Source organism: Nymphaea colorata, chromosome 7 (assembly GCF_008831285.2).
Source record: "Nymphaea colorata isolate Beijing-Zhang1983 chromosome 7, ASM883128v2, whole genome shotgun sequence".
Classification (NCBI taxonomy): domain Eukaryota; kingdom Viridiplantae; phylum Streptophyta; class Magnoliopsida; order Nymphaeales; family Nymphaeaceae; genus Nymphaea; species Nymphaea colorata.
Window position 1 is genome coordinate 8,183,394 of NC_045144.1, and position 19,817 is coordinate 8,203,210.

General features: G+C 35.3%; 2 protein-coding genes across 2 annotated transcripts; one reads left to right on the forward strand and one right to left on the reverse strand.

Annotated features, from left to right (window-relative positions):
• The first annotated feature begins 2,438 nt into the window (after positions 1-2,438).
• On the forward strand, positions 2,439-7,723 carry LOC116256972 (replication protein A 70 kDa DNA-binding subunit B). Its single transcript, XM_031633529.2, has 12 exons — positions 2,439-2,788; positions 3,106-3,252; positions 4,115-4,303; positions 4,511-4,688; positions 5,100-5,370; positions 5,451-5,553; positions 6,170-6,294; positions 6,381-6,459; positions 6,537-6,678; positions 6,796-6,956; positions 7,040-7,160; positions 7,333-7,723. The coding sequence occupies exons 1-12, from the start codon at positions 2,652-2,654 to the stop codon at positions 7,516-7,518; spliced, it is 1,839 nt and encodes a 612-aa protein (XP_031489389.1). The 5' UTR covers positions 2,439-2,651; the 3' UTR covers positions 7,519-7,723.
• An 8,743-nt stretch (positions 7,724-16,466) lies between these two features.
• LOC116257064 (60S ribosomal protein L32-1) lies at positions 16,467-19,275 on the reverse strand. The gene is made up of 3 exons (XM_031633679.2): positions 19,122-19,275; positions 17,020-17,201; positions 16,467-16,902 (listed from the first exon to the last, which is right to left on the reverse strand). The coding sequence occupies exons 1-3, from the start codon at positions 19,209-19,211 to the stop codon at positions 16,773-16,775; spliced, it is 402 nt and encodes a 133-aa protein (XP_031489539.1). The 5' UTR covers positions 19,212-19,275; the 3' UTR covers positions 16,467-16,772.
• Between the last annotated feature and the right edge of the window lie 542 nt (positions 19,276-19,817).

The window sequence follows — 19,817 nt, forward strand, 5'->3', positions numbered from 1 at the left end:
TTTACCAGACAGTTATTCATTTAGGACTACTGCAACTTTTTTGGGTCAATGAAGGGAAATTATTTGGTGTTAGATTTCAACAGGTGGCATGCATGTTTATCATAAGCAGGTTGCCCAAGCAATTGACATAATTGTGTTCATTAGCACTTTTGGTGCATTATTGTTATAGCTGTCTTTTCATATGAAACTGTTTGTTGCCTTTGATCCCTAACAATTATTTCTTACTTTTTGGGCGTACTCAACTTTTCTCTTAAAAACAATCAGTCGTTTTAATTTCGTGTAACTATGGTTTTGCATGTTTTGTATATATACAAATCAAATGCAATAGCTATTACAAGAAAATGGCAGAAATAAAAAGGGTTGAATGCATATTCTTTACGTAACCAAATCCTTCATTATCACATTTATGTTCCTTGTAGTTTTGAAGCATGTACCTTTTTCCTCATTCACTTCCATGTTCCTCACTTGAAACTCTGCATCCAGTTGAGATGTAGGTATTGAAATATTTTACCTACTTCTTGTTATTATTGGCAACTTACCTATTTAGTCTAGCACCTTTTAGATATCGTGTTACTTTTATTGTTATGCACTTATTGCAATAACTCCTTTGATATATGTGTGTTGTGTGTGTTGGGGGGTGCATATATATATATATATTAGCAAGCTCATTATTTTCATGTTATTAATTTTAATCACTCGACATGATAAAAACAGTCACCAAGACTCTCAAATTGTATAGTTATGTAGTCTTTATTTTTTTTCACTTAAACATATAATGTGTAACATTATTTTCCATATTGCATCCTAAGTTATAATACTAAGATACTTTCGTTTTTTCCTCGTCGAACAATGTATATATTTTGTTATCATGGCAATGCATTGTAACTATTTGGCATTTGTCGTGTAAATAATATTTGTGGCACTAGAATGTTCATTCTTGTTTACCTTTCATTTCTTTGAATCGTTGTGTCATTTACTTATTATTGTTGTTGACTTCAATAATAATGTTCTTAATAGTGTGTGGTTAATAACAGTGAAAGTAATGCTAGCAAACTTTATAGGATCATAGCCTTGATAGGAGAAAATGTTATAAAAAATAGCATATACCAATAACTATAATAATCAAAGGAGAAAATAGGGTCATTGGCAATGAAGTTATATATCTCTTGATGTGATTGATGTGAGCATGAAAAATATTTCATCTAATCACTAGGTTACTAATCCCCCACTCTCTTGGAGTGTTAAGCCTGCTTTTGATGCATCATGTGACGTTTTTTATATGCTTCAACTTGCATGTCAGTGCTCCTGTTATCTATCCTTTTTATTCGTGTTTCCATTATTTATTTTGTATTTAATATTGTAGTCATTTTATTGTATTCAATTGGCATTATTTAAAGATTTCAAAAGTCGATGCCCTTTCTTATGTTAATCAGAGATTTTTCAAGGTATTGCAAAGATTATCCCCTAAAAGGTGGGTAACACTGCTTTGGTCAGGGGTTAGTAGGTGGCTAATCCGTTAGGAGCATCAACCTCTTATGCGACAAAAAGGGATTACTAGTGGGCTGCCAAAATCCTCCATATAAGCCGTTGGAATTATTGTTTTCTTTAGAACTTGATTGCAAGGACCCAAAAAGAATGTAATATGGACATACGAAACAAATATGCATATGTTTTTCAATGTTTCATGATCACATACAAGTAAAAGAAAAAATTAGTTGGATTTGGGAGTTAGAAATCTGATTGAATTCTTATTCAACTTTAAACTTGAATGTTAGTGCAAGAGCCAGAATAGTGCAAGAGCCAGAATTGAGTTTGGTTTTTGTTTTCTCATACCCATACTTGGAACTGAATAATCAGTTTAATCAAGCTTCTCAAACACTTGGATCTGAACTATGAATGATTTATGTTGCTTGAGAACTTAGCGTAATATATGCATTTTAAACAAGTAGCTATTAGACCCTCGTAAACCATATTGATAAGAAGATCAGATAATAGAGAAGTCAGACTGGTTCTTCAAGAATCCAAAACACTCTTCAAATGAGGGGAGAGAGAGAGAGAGAGAGAGAGAGTCAGACAAATGGCTTTTCTTAAAACTTATTAAAAACAACTTGACTTATATACACTAAAAAAAATGCAGTTCGGACCCAACAGTTGCGACATGAGATGTGAATCAACACGGATCCAACCATGCGTGCCTTCTATTTCTGTCCCAATCTGGAATATGGATCGTGTAACTGTCTGGATCCAATAGCATGACCAGGAACTGGGTCCAAAACCTCGAGCGAGACGATCCTAGTGGCGTTTGTGATATTTTTCGAGGAACTTAGGTGTAGAATGGTCATTACGCAGCCATGGCGCCAAAAAATCGAAGAGCGCGGGAATCTCAAAATATCGAAGCAAGACATCTCGCGGGAAATTTCAAGATAAAAGGGGAGGGAGCGAAATCCGTGAAAAGGAGGGAAAGTTTCGATATTTGTACGCCCACCGTTCGCATGTTCGTCTTCTTCTTCATCGTGCTCTGTCTCTCCTTCCAGATCTAAGGGCAGGACCTTCTCTGCCTTCCCTTCTCTGACTTTTCTGGCTATTCTTCTGTTGCTTGTTGATCTGAGACGAGGGTGCCAAGGAGTAGAGAGAGTAGAAACGGGAAAAAGATGGCGGTAACCGTGACACCATCCGCGATCTCAACCATCCTTTCAAGCCCCACGCCGGATTCGCCCTCATCCATCCCAGATCTCGTCATCCAAATCGTCGATCTCAAGCCAGTCGGGACCAGCAACACTCGATTCACGTAAGCTTATATCTCTTGTATGCATTTGTCTTCATACACCTTTTGTTTTTGGTGGGGAGGGCCGGGTGGGGGGGGGGTGGTGGTGGTATGGGGAAGGGAGGGGCTAGGGGATTGATTCTGCCATCTTATTCTTCATTGCCATTTTGGCCCTTTTTTCTTTGTTTTCTTTCTGTATTTCATCTTTATCTTATCTCTGGGTTTTTACTTTAAAATTTTCCTTGTTGGGTAGTTCGGTTTATAAAGATGTGATCCTGTTTGGAATGGTAGAACCTTATGTGAATTCAGGCCATGAATGATTGATGTCAAGCTTTTTGTAGATTTATGGCGAATGATGGATCGATGAAGCTGAAGGCGATGCTGCCGACCTCGATTTCTTCTGAAGTTCAGTCCGGGGAACTCCAGAATCTGGGGCTGATTCGGATTATTGACTACACCTGCAACGCGGTGCCCAATCAACCCCAAAAGTATGAAAACCTCGCACTTAATCTCAGTAATCTTCGTTTTTGTCAGTGTTGACTACGTTGCAAGAATACGAGTGGTGTTGTCTTTTTCATGAATTTAAGTTATAGGTAGCGGACGTGTTCGACGGGCCTGGTTTAGCCTGCAGTTTTTCTTGGTGTGACTCGAAGTTGGTTTCATCCTGTTGATGGGACTAAACCGGTCGACTTTGCTTCTGAAGGATTCTGAAAATTTGTTCAACATGGCAGATTCGTTTAACCTCAACTGCTGTTTAACATCCACGTCGATTTGTTCATTTATTGTTCTGATATTCAACCTTTTTCACCAATTGATCCTGGTTCCACTGTATATGCACCCTTAATCAATTAGAACTACGTGGGACTTGCGTTCTTTTTTTGATTAAACTACAAAGAAAAAACTGTATGTACTCTTAAGCAGCTCGCTGTATTCTATTTCGAGCTGGCTGATCTCTACCGACGTGTTCCCTTTTGGGTCAAATTGGATGGCGAGTCTTGCGCTTGGTCCCAATTAGTTGCATTTCGCTCATAGTAATTGGAGTTGAAATTGCCTCTTGGGTATCAGTGGTTCAAGTTGCTATGCTCTTCTGAGATTAGTTTTCGCAATACTAATAATGCAGTGTTCATTGTTCAATTCTGGTCTGAGCCTCGGTGACCAGTTTCATCCGAAACTCGTGCCATTGAACAGCTGCCGATTTGGCAAGAACAATTGGCATCTTTTGGACCCTATCGTATTGGGTTGATGCTTTTGAGTAGTGTAATGAAAAGTTGGCCGTATTCTGAAACGTTTAGCTCTTACTTTGGTGCAAAGACGATGCTAATCTATCTGTTTAAATTTGATTATGTGCAGAGTGTTGATAGTAACAAAATGCGAGGTGGCATCTCCACCGCTTGAAGAGGAGGTGAAGACTAAGGTGAAATTGGAAGAAGAAACGGGCATAATTTTGAGACCAAAGGAAGAAACGGGCATAGTTTTGAAGCCAAAGCTTGAAGCTAACGCAAAGTCTGCTGCTCAAATTATTAGAGAACATCATGAAAAGTAATATTTTTTTTCCTATACAGTTAATATGATAACCATGTATTTTAAATGAAAGAGTCATGAAGAATATTGTTTAAGGAGTGGACTTCTAACATTGCATGCCTTGTGTGTCAATATGTAAAAGATTATTAGAATGAATTTATTTAAAGTTATGGCAGTATTTTTCAGTTCTGTTGCTCATCGTTTTATGCTGTCACGTATCTGCAGTGCCCCTCCCACCTCTCGAATGGCTATGACAAGAAGGGTTCATCCTTTGGTTTCACTAAATCCATATCAAGGGAATTGGACTATAAAGGTTCGGGTCACTGACAAAGGCATCATGCGCTCGTACAAGAACGTGAGAGGCGAAGGAAGTCTGTTCAATGTGGAGCTGACAGATGAAGATGTAAGCAACGAAATTAGAAACAAATGACTGTTTTCTTTACTGGTTCCTGAGCTTGTGCACGTAACAACCTTTGAAATATGAAAACATTTAAGTTATTGCATCATTAATCTTTAGGTCCTGTCCAAATGATTTGTGTTATGTTGTTATTAAGATTAGTTTATGGTAATGAATGCTGTAAATCTGCTTTGGCTAAATTTGATTTTGGTTTAGAGTACTCTCGTAGTTTCTGTTGCAATTCATTTGGTCACTACTCGTGTACTGATTTTTCTGTTGCTTACATTTTCTGCATCGTCTTCTGCTCTATTAAATTTGTTTTTCATTTAGGAACACAAATATCATTGAGGTACTATTTTAGCAAAATTTTAAATGTTGGATAGGCATGTATTGATATTGCTATTAATAATGTTTCAGGGAACACAGATTCGGGCAACCATGTTCAACGAAGCTGCAAAAAAGTTCTATCCTAAGTTTGAGTTGGGAAAAGTGTATTACATTTCCAGGGGAACTCTTAAACTTGCCAATAGACAATTTAAAACTGTTCCAAATGATTATGAGATGACCTTGAATGAGAACTCAGAAGTTGAAGAAGCCGCTGGTGAGGGGATCTCTATCCCAGAGGTGAAATTCAACTTCACCAAAATTGATCAATTGAGTCAATACATTAACGGTAGAGAACTTATAGGTAAGCTCTGTTCTTTGTTTAAATGATTTACCTGCTGATTTTATCATCCATTTGTTTACTTATCTTCCTTTCCACTATAGATGTTATTGGGGTGGTTCAACACGTTTCAAGTACTCTTAGCATTCGAAGGAAAAGTGACAATAAAGACATCCCAAAGCGTGACATCACTATTGCAGATGAATCGTAAGTCTTTTGAATTCTCCTGGGTTGATGTTAAGTTTTGATCAGATAAAAATGTTGGCCACTCGGCTTCGACTAGTTTTGTGCCACGACTGCCCTTTGTCATGAAATTATGCAAATTGAATGTCTTAGTCCTTATCAGCTGAGCCCCAATTTCAAAGTTGATCTCTTAATGTAAAAAACAAACAAACGAGTAGATATAGAACAGACAAAGAAATCAAATTCTTTTTGTGAAAAACATGGATTGCATAAACATCGAAAGGTAACATGTATATTCTGCTTACAAGACTCACGTTTTCATGAGAAACAATTTGAGCTCTTAAATTACTTCAAACCACTGATACTTAAATGTGTGCCAAATACATGTCTTATTATGCATGTTTATCCTTCTTAGATCTGAAACAACTGAACTAAGAGTATCACTCTTAAAATTGTGCTTTAAGTAGCCCCTTCCTGTACTGCTCAAACAAGCTACAGCCTGTCAATCTGGAACCTTTTGTTAGTTGTGGTGCTGGTTTTGACCCGTCTAGCTAATGTCATTCACCTGGCAGGTTTAGCTGACTCAGTCTCTTACAGTTGTGCTTGTTTAGCCATATCTTACTGAAGTTCTGAATTGTAGGAAGCGCACAGTTGTTGTCTCACTATGGAACGATCATGCTACAAAAGTTGGACAAGAGCTTCTTGATATGGTAGATACTGCTCCAGTGGTAGCAATCAAGAGCCTCAAAGTAGGTGATTTTCAAGGTAGATACAGAATACTCAATCATTATAATATGCTTTTGTTTCATTTATCTGAATTAGATGCTGAAAATTTTCTATAAAATTTATAGGAGTTTCTCTTTCTACATTGATCACGAGTACAGTAGTCATAAATCCTGACACTTCTGAAGCAAAGAAGTTGAGGTCCTGGTAAGTGGGCTGTTTCTTCCATTAGCATTTGAAGACTAATATTGAAGTTAATATAACTTATGGTTTCCTTATGTCAGGTACGATTCTGAAGGTAAACAGTCATCCATGGCTTCTGTTGGGTCTGGCATGATCTCATCAAAGACAGGATCAAGATCAATGTACTCCGACAGAGTGTCTCTTTCTCATATTGTTGGGGACACATCCTTGGGGCAGGATAAGGTATACAGATTATGTCTTCTTCAACATAGATGAACTGCTTTACCTCTTGAATTTAGTGGGAATCTTCTTTTCCTTGTTGTTAATGGAAATTGATGAATGATGTTCTTTCATGGGCAGCCGGCATGGTTCAGTATTATAGGGTATATAAGCTTCATCAAGCCTGACCAGACAATGTGGTACCGTGCATGCAAAACATGTAACAAGAAGGTTACAGAAGCAATTGGGTCTGGTTATTGGTGTGAAGGATGCCAAAAGAATGATGTGGAGAGCTCTTTGAGGTAGGAATCATATTACTCATTTGGATGGCTCCAGTTCTTTGTTTCCAGGTTCATTAGCTTCATTGAACTTTGAACTTCTGCAGGTATATAATGGTTGTGAGAGTTACCGACTCATCTGGGGAAGCGTATGTTTCTACTTTCAACGAACAAGCAGAAAAAATTATTGGTTGCACAGCGGACGAACTAGAAATGATCAAATCAGAGGTAAACATCTGCACTCATGCATCGGATGGTGGAACCTGTCCTTCGTTACGTCTTCTTTTTTCAGTTTAATTTCCTATATAAATAGTTTTCAGTTTGGAATATAGGAAGTTGATTTTTTTTTTTTTATTGGAAACAAAGTCACTAATTTTCTGTGTGCAATTTCATTTTGAAGGATGAGAAATCCTATCAAAGCAAATTGAAGGAAGCCACATGGATGCCTCATCTTTTCCGAGTAAGTGTTGTGCAATCAGAGTACATGAACGAGAAAAGGCAGAGGATCACGGTGAGAGCTGAAGCTCCAGTTGATTGGGCAGCTGAAACGAAGCACCTTTTGGAGAAAATATCAAAGTCTAACTAATTTTTAAATTTCTTTCTTACGTTCACGCTTATCTGTTTTCTGTCTCGTCATTTTGTTTTTTGGCCTTTCACCTCAAAACCGGGGAGGTTGTATTACATAGAAAAGTAGCATGTTAAAATTTCACAAATTAGTATTGTATATATGTTTCTAGCCGGTGTGATCCGAACTTACCACTTTTTCTCTTATAGATTCTCGTTTTACTCAATCATACTCTGCTCTAAATGTACCTTCTCTTTGTAAGTCTTCTTCTCAAACATAGTCTTTCCTTCGTTATAAAGCTAAAAAAGTAAAAGTGCTGTTATTATTACTTTTTTTTTTTTGTCAATGTCAATCTCCACCCATCCTGCAAGGCATAACGTGAACATCTTATTATTAAATTGCCCACTCATTGCAGTTCATGAGTATGAATGAGAGGGCATCTGAAGAACATTAAACCTTGGTTTGAATTCAAATTTAATGAGTTTTTGGGACATTCTTTTTCTACATCAAACCTGCTGGAGGGTCCCTCTATTTCAGGCAAAAAACCATTATATACAATATTATAAATGATTTTCAGATCATTTGTCAATCTCCACCCATCCAGCTATCCTCATTGGCATAGTTTGGAATTAAGGTCTGAAATCTGCACATGTACTTGGTTTGAATTCAAATTTAGGGTCCCTCTATTTTAGCCAAAATTTTTTTGAGCCAACTAACTTATACGTGAAATCTCAATCAGGTTGGTGCTTGATCTTATGAGCAACAATATTTGAGTATTTTTTGGGTACACATACACACAACATTGTTTGACCTGACCAACAATACAATCATGTTACATCATTTGATATTATAAACAGGTTTAACAGAAGTTCTTTTAAGAATTGTGCATTATTAACTCAAAAATTGAAAGGCTTTAAAACAGACCCATAGGTTTGACCGTTAGTTTTTTCGTATGGATGAAAGAGGAAAAAAAACCATGATTGGGCATTTTTGTCTTAATATTAATTAGCAACTTTTTTTTTCCTTATGTCAAACATCTATTTGGAAATTATCACTGATTCGTATGATATTTGTGTTTTTGATCGATGCATATCGGCTAAAGTGTTGGGTTAAGCCCCTACCTAAGTCGAGGGAACCCATTACAACCTATACTTACATTTGGAAAAAACATGAACAAAAAGAACAAAAAGTTGGAACCGACCGGAAAACAACCAATGATAAAGAAAAAACAACCAAGGATAAAACAGAATTCAGAAGAAGGCCATCTACATTTGGTCGACCTTAATTCAGACATTTCCAAAGGATGTCAATTATATTTGCAGGATCCAATAGACATGAAAAAGCTAGAACCACCATGACGAAGAGTGGTAAAATTAATGTTATGACTCACAAACATTGAATTTTTGATGATAAAGAATCATAGCATACTTGTGAACCAAACATTGAGAAATAAATTTTGCAAATAAACAATATTAGAAGAAGATAGCACTCATACAACACTACACCTTATTACAAGTTGCACATTCCCAATCACCTATTTATAACACTTAAAGAACTTAACCTTTGACCCATAACTTCCATCATAATAATAACATAATTTATGACATAAATCATATTACATTCATGACATTAAAGAACGCATTAAAAAGAACATTGGTTACATTTTTATTATATTTTAATACTTTCCCTTGATGCAAAACTAGATACTCCAAGAGATGACCTAAAGTTTATGAACTTTGAATGGTCGAATGCTTTCGTAAATCTGTCTACGACTTAATCATTTGTAGAACAAAATTTCATTACTATCGTTTCATCAACAACACATTCACAAATAAAGTGATGACGTATTAGTTCTTCCAAGGATTACCAGTTTTTGTCACATTAATTGTTGCTTAATTGTCACAAAATAATTTTGTTTCTTTGACTTGTTTTTTTTATGACAAGTCAAAATTCTTGGAATTCATATTGCTTGAAATGCGGATGTAGTTGTGGCAACATACTCTGCTTTAGAAGATAATAGAGCCACAATTGCTTGTTTTTTGGACATCCACGACACAATCCCCGAACAAAGAGTAAAAACATACACAATTGTGTTTTTTCTATCATTAACAAAACCAGCCCAATTGCTGTCAAAAAAGCTAATTAGCTTACAATCATAATTAGATTAGTACCAAATCCCATAGTTGGTTGTTGATTGGATGTAATGGAAGATATGTTTTGCTGTTCGAAAATGTTGTATCAATGGACAATGCATAAACCTTGAGATCAAGCCAATTAAGAAGACAATATCTGGGCATGTCTATGTGAGGTACATCAATTTTCTAATCAAATTCTGGTATAACTTCTCATCAAATCTCACTATGCCATCATTTATATTTAACTTCTTATTAGTGTTCATGGGAGTTGAATATAGCTTGCATGATAAGTTTCTAAAGTGTATTTAAAGCATATTTTTTTTTTGAAAAATAAAAATACCATCATCAGTTTGTTGAACATAAAGTCCAAAAAAATAATATAACAATTCCAAATCTGACATATCAAATTCACACATCATGCTTGCTTTAAAATTTTCAGTAATGTTACTAGAGATGAACATATACAATAAAAACAACATTATTTGTTTCCCTCGCAGATAAAGAGGGTTCACTTTCGCTTATATGAAAACCATTACACATTAAGTATTACCAGGCTAGTGGTGCTTTCTTAAGGCCATAAAGAACTATTTTCAACCTACACACCTTTTCCTCTTGTCCATTAATAATAAATCCCTCTAGTTGGTAAACATATAGAAGCCATTTAAAAATATTGTCTTCACATCAAACTGAAAAGTAACCATTTTATATGACCAACTAATGCCAAAATAATTTTAATAGTTTCAAAATGTGCAATAGGAGAAAAAGTTTGGAAAAGTTTCTAAAAAATCCACCCTATATTCTTGAGCATACCCTTTTATGGCAAGTCTTGCATTGTACTTTTGCATGCTTCCATCAACATTGTATTTTACTTTGTAGACCTATTTAACACCAATGACATTATGTTCATTTGATAGATCTACAAGTTTTCAAGTATCACTCTTTTCAATGGCCACTATTTCTTCTTTCATGGATTTCTCCAGTTCTTGTTTCCCACAAGGATCTTAGTAACACGTTGGTTCTATAACCATTAACACAAATGCACAATTATAAAGATCATCAACTCTACATTTCTTGGAGGACTGTCACTGTTTATGGTATATCCAATATGTTGGTATCTTTGAGCTCTCTACGAAAATGATGTTGTTGGTGGAGGTTGGGATGCATCATTTTAAAATTTATTTGGTTCATTTGAGTCATTTTCAATGACAAAATGTTCATATTTGTTATCCCATTTTCAAAAATTTCTTTTATCGAAAACAACATCTCGTCGAACAATGAGTTTTTTGGTATCAGGGTTATACAACCTATGCCCTTTCATAACATCTAAATATAAAAAATATACATTTTTCATTTTTTTTGTCCAACTTTGTACTTTCACTTGAATCAATTAAAGCATATGAAATACACAAAAAAAACTTCTAAATTACTTACTTTATGTTTGTGTTTCCACCAAGCTTCATATCTTCTTACTATCAACTACTACCAAATTTCATTTTTTTTTGCAAAAATCATCAAAATCATTAGATAAAAATTCTCATACTCTGTTTGTATGCAAACACTTTATGACATGATTGCTGGTCTTTTCTACTAAAGCTTTGAACTCTTAAAATTTTTCTAAAACTTTTGATTTTTTAGGAAGAAAATATATCCAATTCATACGAATAAAATCATCAATAAACAATAAAAATATTTACTATTGTTTAAGGAAGAAGTACCCTTGGGCCTAAAGATGTCTTTATGGACTAGTTCAAAAGGCTTCTTGGCTCTCCATGCTTTTTTTTTAATTGAGAATGATATATGATGCTGCTTTCTATATAAACATCATTCACAAATTCTATCACTACATGTAATATGAGGTAAACTCAAACTCATGTTTTTAGTGTTTAACAATTTCAAGCCATTATAATGTAAATGACCATACATCAAATGCTAAAACTAAGAGATTATGTCAACATCGCTAACTAATGCAACTTTATTTATATCTGAAAATTCAAGTAGAAACATTCTATTTGGAGTCATTTTCACTGTAATTGAAAAACTTGCTACGTGACTGTTTTTTTTCTTGATTTCATAGGCTCCACCATTAAAATTAAGTAAATAACCATTTTCAAGCAATTGTCCATGCTCAATGAGTTGTAAGTTAAATCAAGTAGATAATAAACATCATGGATTAGCCTTTTACTACCTGCTTTAATATTAATTTCAATAGTTAATTTGCCTTCATTTTGTACTTGCTTATTAATTTAGAGTCGTAGACATATATTTACAAACTCGTCAATATGGTGGAAAAGGTTCCTTTCGCTTGTCTTATGGTTATTATAGTCAGTAACTAAAAACCATACATAATCGACCTTAACTTTTGAATGGGCAATAAAAAGGTTACCTTGACTACCTTCTTCCTTTTCTTCATTACATTGGCTTGCTTTTTTGCCTTCACTTAGTCCTTTGTCTCAACGTGCTTGTATTTTTGCAAAAATAACATTATTTGTCCCTCTAACTTGGTTTTTGATTACTACCATAGTCAGCATTCTGTCGGCCTCCACCAAATCTTCAATGGGTACGGCCATGATCATGACCACGACCACCATAGCCACTTCTACTACTTCCTTTTTGCTATCTGACATACCTTCACCATCATTTTGCTTGTTTGAAATTTTTTCCCTAGCCTCAAATACAAGCACAATACCTTTTTTGTTGACATTCGTTGCTGCAATGTAAGGAAAAATATTTTCAGTCACAGCTTGTTACAAAACAAGAACATTTGCATCCTTATTGCGTGTCTCTTTCGTTTCATTTGAAGATTCTATCACATTATTCTCAGCTAGATCCCAAAGATCATGTGATATAAAAGATGTTTTCATTTTAATACTCCAAAATTCATAAGTTTCTCCACTAAAGATAAATACCAAAGTGTGTGAAAGGTTGAGAATAGTATTCAAATTCATACCATTTGATGACATTTTCAATCAGTCGTTTACGAACAACCTTGAAAAATCAACTTCAAAAACAATCTTCACAACATTCTAATTTGCTTTGACAAATACACCTGACTTGATCGAGCTTGCACTTTGATACTGCATTGCTGGATATAAACAATAATGGAACATTGTACCTTTTGTTGCACACAATAAAATTACAAAACAACTTCAGAATTGGAGGAAAAGAGTACTTATACTACTCATGACAACTACAATACCATTTTATTACAACTTACACTTGGTACAATATGCACATTTTCGATCACCTATTTGTAGGACATGAAGACCATAACCTATAACCCATAACTTCCATAACAATGGCATAACTCATACATAAATGACATTATATTCATAACATTAAAAAACACATTAAAAAGAACATTAAAATATAAGTTAAGAGTAGAACATAATGGCTATAACCCTTGGTAACTCATATTAACATAACTAGACCATATTAAAAAAATTAAAACTGCCACACAAATGTAATACTTAATTTTTTAAACCCTTTTATGCATTATTGTGCATTATTATAGCATCAATTTAAAACTCCTTGCATGTTCATCCATTTACATCATATTTTAATAATAAAGCTCTCTTCCTACTCTACTCTCAATGAATTAGATCTAGGTGAGATGTCTACTTTACTTATCATTGATTTTGGCCTAGCAAGATTGCATATCAAGTAACAACCCATTAATCTTGCAACAGGTAATTGAGATGATTTCATTGCTTACCAGTGCAGCTATTCTGTTCGACCATAATATCGTTTCCTTATTTCTTGACATGTGTATGGCAGCCATTTTAGTACAATGGCCTAAACTTATGGGGATCCTTTGCAACAAATTTATTTTCCATCAACCTGACCAATTGTCGAGTATTTTATTAGAATTACCAATAATTAAAATACCAATAAGATAAATCAACATGTAAGTAAAAGGTAAACTGGTTCTTTAAGACGGTTAAAGAGGGATCAAATATTTAACTCTATAAAACCAAAATAGGTTAGGGTATTGCCCTGCTCTTGAAATCAACTCTGGTAGTTTATATAAGGTTATATGGAGACTTTTCAGTTTGCAAACATATTTGAGAAATAAGGGTCCTCAAAATCTACCTTTTGGATCCAAAAAGAAAAGACATATACGTATATTTTGGGAATGTATTATCTTGGACATTGGGTAGCCACATTTTTTGCATGAGAGAATCTGTTGCTAATCAAAATATGCTATAAAGCCAACGAATTGCCTTATCTATTGATGATTAATAGTGACAATAGAGTTGGAGCATTGGAAAAACTACGCAACAAAGTAATGGTTTGTCTGTCATTGCCTTTTGAACAGGGTAAAATCTCTTAAATACCAGTCTTCTTCTTTCAAAAATATGAGAAAGCTTTGATATTTACGAGCCCATTTTCATGCTTCAATTTAAACTTTTAAACTGGTATTAACTATTTCAGGTTTTGAAGCATTAATAAAATTCTTTCAAACTTAAAAATCAAATAAAAGTATGACAAAACAAAAGAAAAAATGAACGGAAGGCTTAATTTGACATGTCAATGATGGCATGCCTACATTTTGTGAATTTATGTTCTGATGCCTAGTTAAGACATAGATTGTGAAAACTGCACCCTTAAATCTTACCTCAAATGTGTTTGCCACAATAAAGTCGGACTATTTCTAGAAAATATTAAATTAGTTGATGAGATGCTGCATGTTTGTCTAAATACATCAAACTTTAAGTTTTTTTTTTTTTTAAGTTTCTTCAAATTCTAAGCGCACATCTTTCAAAAGTTATAATTAAATCTTAGGCATGTTTATAGGCGGTTTTTACAATGTTAGACACACATGCTTATGAAAATCTTTTACAATTTAAGTGTTGTATTGAAACATTTCATCAAATCACAAACATGTTTTTTAAAGTTTTTTTATAAGTTTAGTATTCATTTGAAATCAATTATAAAATCACTAGCAAGGTCGGTACTTTATGTGGGCTTATTTGGGATTTCAAGTAAATAAATGGATATCTTCAAAAATACATCTTAATTATATATATGCTATTCAAGGCATTTGCATAGATGGATTTATGTGGTATTTTAACTGGATTTTCGTCCAATTTGAAGAATTAATTTCATGCACAAACCTTTAACTTAAAAGACGAGTATGTGCCTAAATCAAATTCCAATCATGGATCTTAGTTTTGCTGTTTGATTAGCTCCAGATCTCACAACATCTAATTTGTGTTCCATGAATCTACTGTATTTTTTGGGGACAGATTTATAGGATAGTAACAATATGCTGCTATTTTCAAATGGCTTTAAATAGAGTTTTTGACTTGGGAGGTTGGTCAAAATTTATTGGAAAACCCTACTTTTTAATTGAAATTAAAACACACTCAAACAACCCTGAAACTGCTAAAAAGAAGCTTGGCGTCAATGTGTAGTGGAAATATTGTAAACTTCCTTCACAAAAACACACATTGGATCTCGTTTTGGATGTAGATTCATGTCTTCATCTGATCCAAGGTCCACCATGTTCAATTTGGAGTGGATCAGTATCAAAATTCTCTTGCAAAACATATTCAGATCACAAAGACATGCTGCACGATTCACTTATCTGAAGTCCGATTTTTGTGAAGCTTGGACCAATCATCTTGACGCTTAAAACAACTTAATGATGGGTTTTTTAAACCAAAATTATAGATGAATGCATGTATCTAGAGAGGTTTACATTGTGATGCATTTTATGCAACATCCATTACTCCAAAAAATTCATAACTTGCAAGTTAACCTCGATATGGCAAAGTCACAAAAATGTAAAATCACCATCAAAATAAGCTGATCTAAGATTGCGTTTTCAAGTTCTTTTCCTATGGAGATTGGATTATAAAATTAAAATTTTGAGAAAAACGGTGGAAATCACATTTTTGGGCAGTTAATGGAAATCGAGGATCGAGATCAGGTGGGGAATTAAAAACTAAGCTTTCATCGTTTCGTCTGTTCCAAATTTCTACCATACGGAAGGCAAGTGAAACGATGAAAAATTCCCAATTGTTTACTCTTTCTCCTTTTCTCTCTCTCTCTCTCTCTTTAAACTGTAGACTTCGGCACATCAATTTAACTTTTGGAAGTACAGATGAGTTTCGAGAAGATAAATTCATGCTTCTCAAGTTCTACAAATTATAAAATCTTGACCAAGCATCCTAAAGAACTGATGTAAAATCCTTTTTAGCTTCAACGAAATAAAAGCCCCGAAGGGTTCAAGGATGCATTACAACGTTTTCAACAAAGTGAAGACCATACGGCCTCCGTCCATGTCATCCGAACTCCAACCCAAATCCGACCACCATACTCTGCGACTGATTAAACCTACCAAGATTCTGATTTTTGTTCAAGATGCAAAGCACCACAGAGTTACCGATCATGTCGATTTTAAGCTACTGAATCCGGCTAAATCAATTTTGCTATCCCAAAAAAATGAGCTAAATTAGATAGAACTAAGTACCTCCGAAATTCCTTTAACTGTATTTCATCTCAATAATTTTCCCAAGATCAATGCCTCGAAGTCTTGAGCAAATCTTCCTTTTTAACTAGATTGAAGATTAAAGATAAAAACACTATCAATATCGGTGGGACCAACGAACGGATACGCATGGTATTGCCAAAAAAAACGATAGAAAAAGGAGGCACAGATATCGGCTGATATTGGGTGTGGGTGTCGACCAATTCAACCTACATCTACATGACCATATGAGCCAACATATTAACAGGATAATATTAAAAACTATTTTATAGTAAAATTTCATCTTCTATATGGCCTGATACAGGCCTACGTGTATCAAGAAGTATCAGATACTGACATCATATTCAAAACAATGCCATGTACTATTCTCATCAGCAAAACGTTTTGCAGCGGCTTAGAACACAACAGAAACAGTAGAACATTGGCCTCTTGAGACAATGGATGTCAAACACAGAACCACTCCACTCTGTATATAAGTAACCAATTTAGGCTGTCGTGCATGCAAAAACATTTCCAACTTCCTAAGTACAATTTTTCTGCAGCAGCCACCACCATAATCTCAAAATAAAGAAATATTAAACAACAAAAATTTAAGGGTTCATGCCTAAGCAAAAACTAAAGAGAGTTCAGAGAGAAAAACTACTTGTTCACTCGTCTTCCTGGCTACGTAACCTAGCAAGTTTGTTGGTCACAACGACATCAAGTTGAGCAGCTCTCTCCACAATGGCTTTCCGCTTCAATGTAGAAACATTGTGGGCAATCTCCGCACAGAAAGTCCTATGAGAACAAGAATTGCATGCCATTCCAGTCAGTGAACCAACAAACTGTCACAAGCATGGAGCACCACCACATAAGAACAAAATATGCAGCACATGAATTGTAAGACGACATTACCTGTTATGCATCATCAGTAGATCCAGGTCGCTGGGATTGTGCACGACAAATTTCTTAAAGCCGTTAGGAAGATAATGCCTTGTCTTCTTGTTAGATCCATAACCAATGTTTGGCATGAGAGTGCATCCTTTGAATTTTCTTCTCACACGCGAATCAATACCCTTGGGCCTTCGCCAATTTGGCTGTAATAAAGCAATTGATTCTCCATGTAAGATGTGTGTTACAAGTAAAACAAATTTAGTCCTGAACTAGAAATTCAAAAGTATTCCACTAATTGTAAAATAGACAAACAGCCATTGGACAACAAATACACAGGAAGTCTGGATCGTATTGAGAAAATCCAGAAAACCACAAAGATATCAAACAAAGAAAAAGAAGGGAACAAAAATTTCCAGATATGAGAAACCAATACTCCTTTCAGACTAAGTACAGACATGACCAAGTAAGCGAACAACTAAAGCCATACATTTTTGCTTTCTTCTAGTTCTCAGCACGATAGATTATAATAAAAAAAATCATATTTTATTGTACAAACAAAATTCCTGCTTTTCCCTCAATAATCACAACAAAACACAACCCAATAAAATGAGAGAAAAACGTAACAAGCAAAAGACAGCAAAAAATTTTCACCGAAGACAATGCTGGAATGTCAAAAAGATGATCCATTCCCTAATAACTTCAGTATTTCGACTATAAAAGCTACGGCTGTTCATGAAATCAAACATAATTTTAACAATTAAAAAATTGTTGAAGTGGTAAAAATCGTTGAAGATGGCATTAGTTTCATCATCTTGAAACATGTTAATGGCAGGAAAGCATCAAGGTAGACACTTAACTACAGAATCAAATCATACACACAAAGCCACATATATACAAGCATTGACACTTACAGAAACAGGCTGACCCTTGGCCTTGATCAAACACAGACACTCAAGGGAAAAGCAGAACAAGAACGGTAACGGCGTACTTCTTACGTTCAAAAGCTAGAAATAAGTATCTGAATAAGTATCACATATTTCTGTTAATAACTTGAACTCTAAAAAGAAAGTATCTGAATGATTATCCTGAAAATACAAGCATGTCCAGTGCCCTACCAACTTCTTCCCATGCCCCATCAAATAAATGGATCAAGGGTCTAACTTTTCCAACAGGCCCTACATGAAATTCAGAGTTCCATCATACCGTTAGCACGTACATACGATGTCAATTGGATCCTCGACGTATGTTACCAACCAGACTTCTACATGCAGCCAGTGACCAAATGTAACTTTCACTTCCTATGGCCTTTAAAATGTCTATCAAAAGAACTTACAGTTTTGCATCATAATGAGGTACCATATACATATTTCAGATATTTTCCCATCTCTCACGCCCTCCCTTCTCTCTCTATCTCTCCGCACTCACTACAACCCTCTAGGAACCAAGTAGAAGCAACTCCGGTTCAACATATGCTGCAAATACAGTTAAGGGTTTAATTGAGAACAATACATCATCAAAACTTGGATCCACTTCTCCACATATTTACTGTTTCTTCTAGCACTGCAGCAACTAGACAACTAAGGAATTGTTCTCTCAACCCAACACTTCCGAATTAAATATAACCCTTCGACCAATAATACACCATTCTGGTTACACCACCCCCAAATTAAACAATGTGCGCAAGTAGGTACCCTTTCGAATGAAATGGTGAGAAAAACTCCTATAGTTCCATTTTTCAAGCACGCATTCCTATCTGATTCCGCATCGTTCCAAGCATCAGAGTACCTTAAAGATCCAACCGACCCCAACGCTGAAAAAGAAAACTCAAAATAGAGATTCAGGCAGTCCCCAGATTCCCGCGGCGATGTTTCTTCAATCCCTCTTTTAGGCCAGATTTTCCACAGTCAAAGCTCAGGAACGATAACAATGCAACAAGAAAAGAACACACCCAAGAAACTCCAATGGACCATCTACCAAGCAAATGATAACGTTAAAACGGAGCAAAACCGAGAAAATTAAGTTGAAAAACTGACTCATAAATTTCTCGCCATGATGGGTTCCCCATCATGTGACACGCACCCAAATGCGTACACACGCACTCAGCGAGAGAGATCGAGGGAGACCTTGACGGAGATTTTGCGGTCGCTCTGCGGCCTCTTGAACTTCTTGACCCTTTTCTTTATGATCTTCTTGCTCAACAGAGGCACCGCCATGGCCGCTCCCAGCAAGAGAGAGAGAGAGAGAAAAAGCCCGACGTCCCTAAGAAATGCTAGGGTTTTATGGATGATGGCATTGTTGGATCTTGGACTTGGATCAGTAACACGTTCAGACCCAACCCACCTGAATCTGGTGAGGCACCGGTTGCCGATTAGGGTTGAAATAAATCGGATAAGGTCTTTTGGTTTTCTTTGCTGCCGAAGCCTTCAAACAAACCGACCCTCCCTCCGTCAATTTGTTTCAGGTTACCTTCATTTTTGGGTGCGGTTTGGAATTTTGATTCAAAAATGAAAATTTCAAAATCATAATTTCTCTTTCTAACTGAAATGGAGTAAAAAACAAAATACATTGTTTGTTTAATAATTCTATTTTTTTAAACATTTGAGCATTTTGATTCTAAAATTTCATGATTCTCAATATATCAATGTCTTAGTAGTCATATATCTTGCCTTGGGTGGGCCAAGATTCATTCAACAACAACCTTCCTTACCATTTCTATTCATCTTTGAGGCCAAGTTATTCAAGTATCAACTGAACACTTACACAATTCAAAGCCCTAAAACAAACCTTTGAAGTTGATCTAAGCAGTTTGCCAAACTGCC

Coding starts and splice junctions, on each gene's coding strand:
- LOC116256972 (XM_031633529.2), top strand. CDS start 2,652: ATGGCGGTAACCGTGACACCATCCGCGATCTCAACCATCCTTTCAAGC. Junction 2,789..3,105: donor ACCAGCAACACTCGATTCAC/GTAAGCTTATAT, acceptor AGCTTTTTGTAG/ATTTATGGCGAATGATGGAT. Junction 3,253..4,114: donor GTGCCCAATCAACCCCAAAA/GTATGAAAACCT, acceptor GATTATGTGCAG/AGTGTTGATAGTAACAAAAT.
- LOC116257064 (XM_031633679.2), bottom strand. CDS start 19,211: ATGGCGGTGCCTCTGTTGAGCAAGAAGATCATAAAGAAAAGGGTCAAG. Junction 17,202..19,121: donor ACCGCAAAATCTCCGTCAAG/GTCTCCCTCGAT, acceptor GCTTTATTACAG/CCAAATTGGCGAAGGCCCAA. Junction 16,903..17,019: donor CTACTGATGATGCATAACAG/GTAATGTCGTCT, acceptor TTGTTCTCATAG/GACTTTCTGTGCGGAGATTG.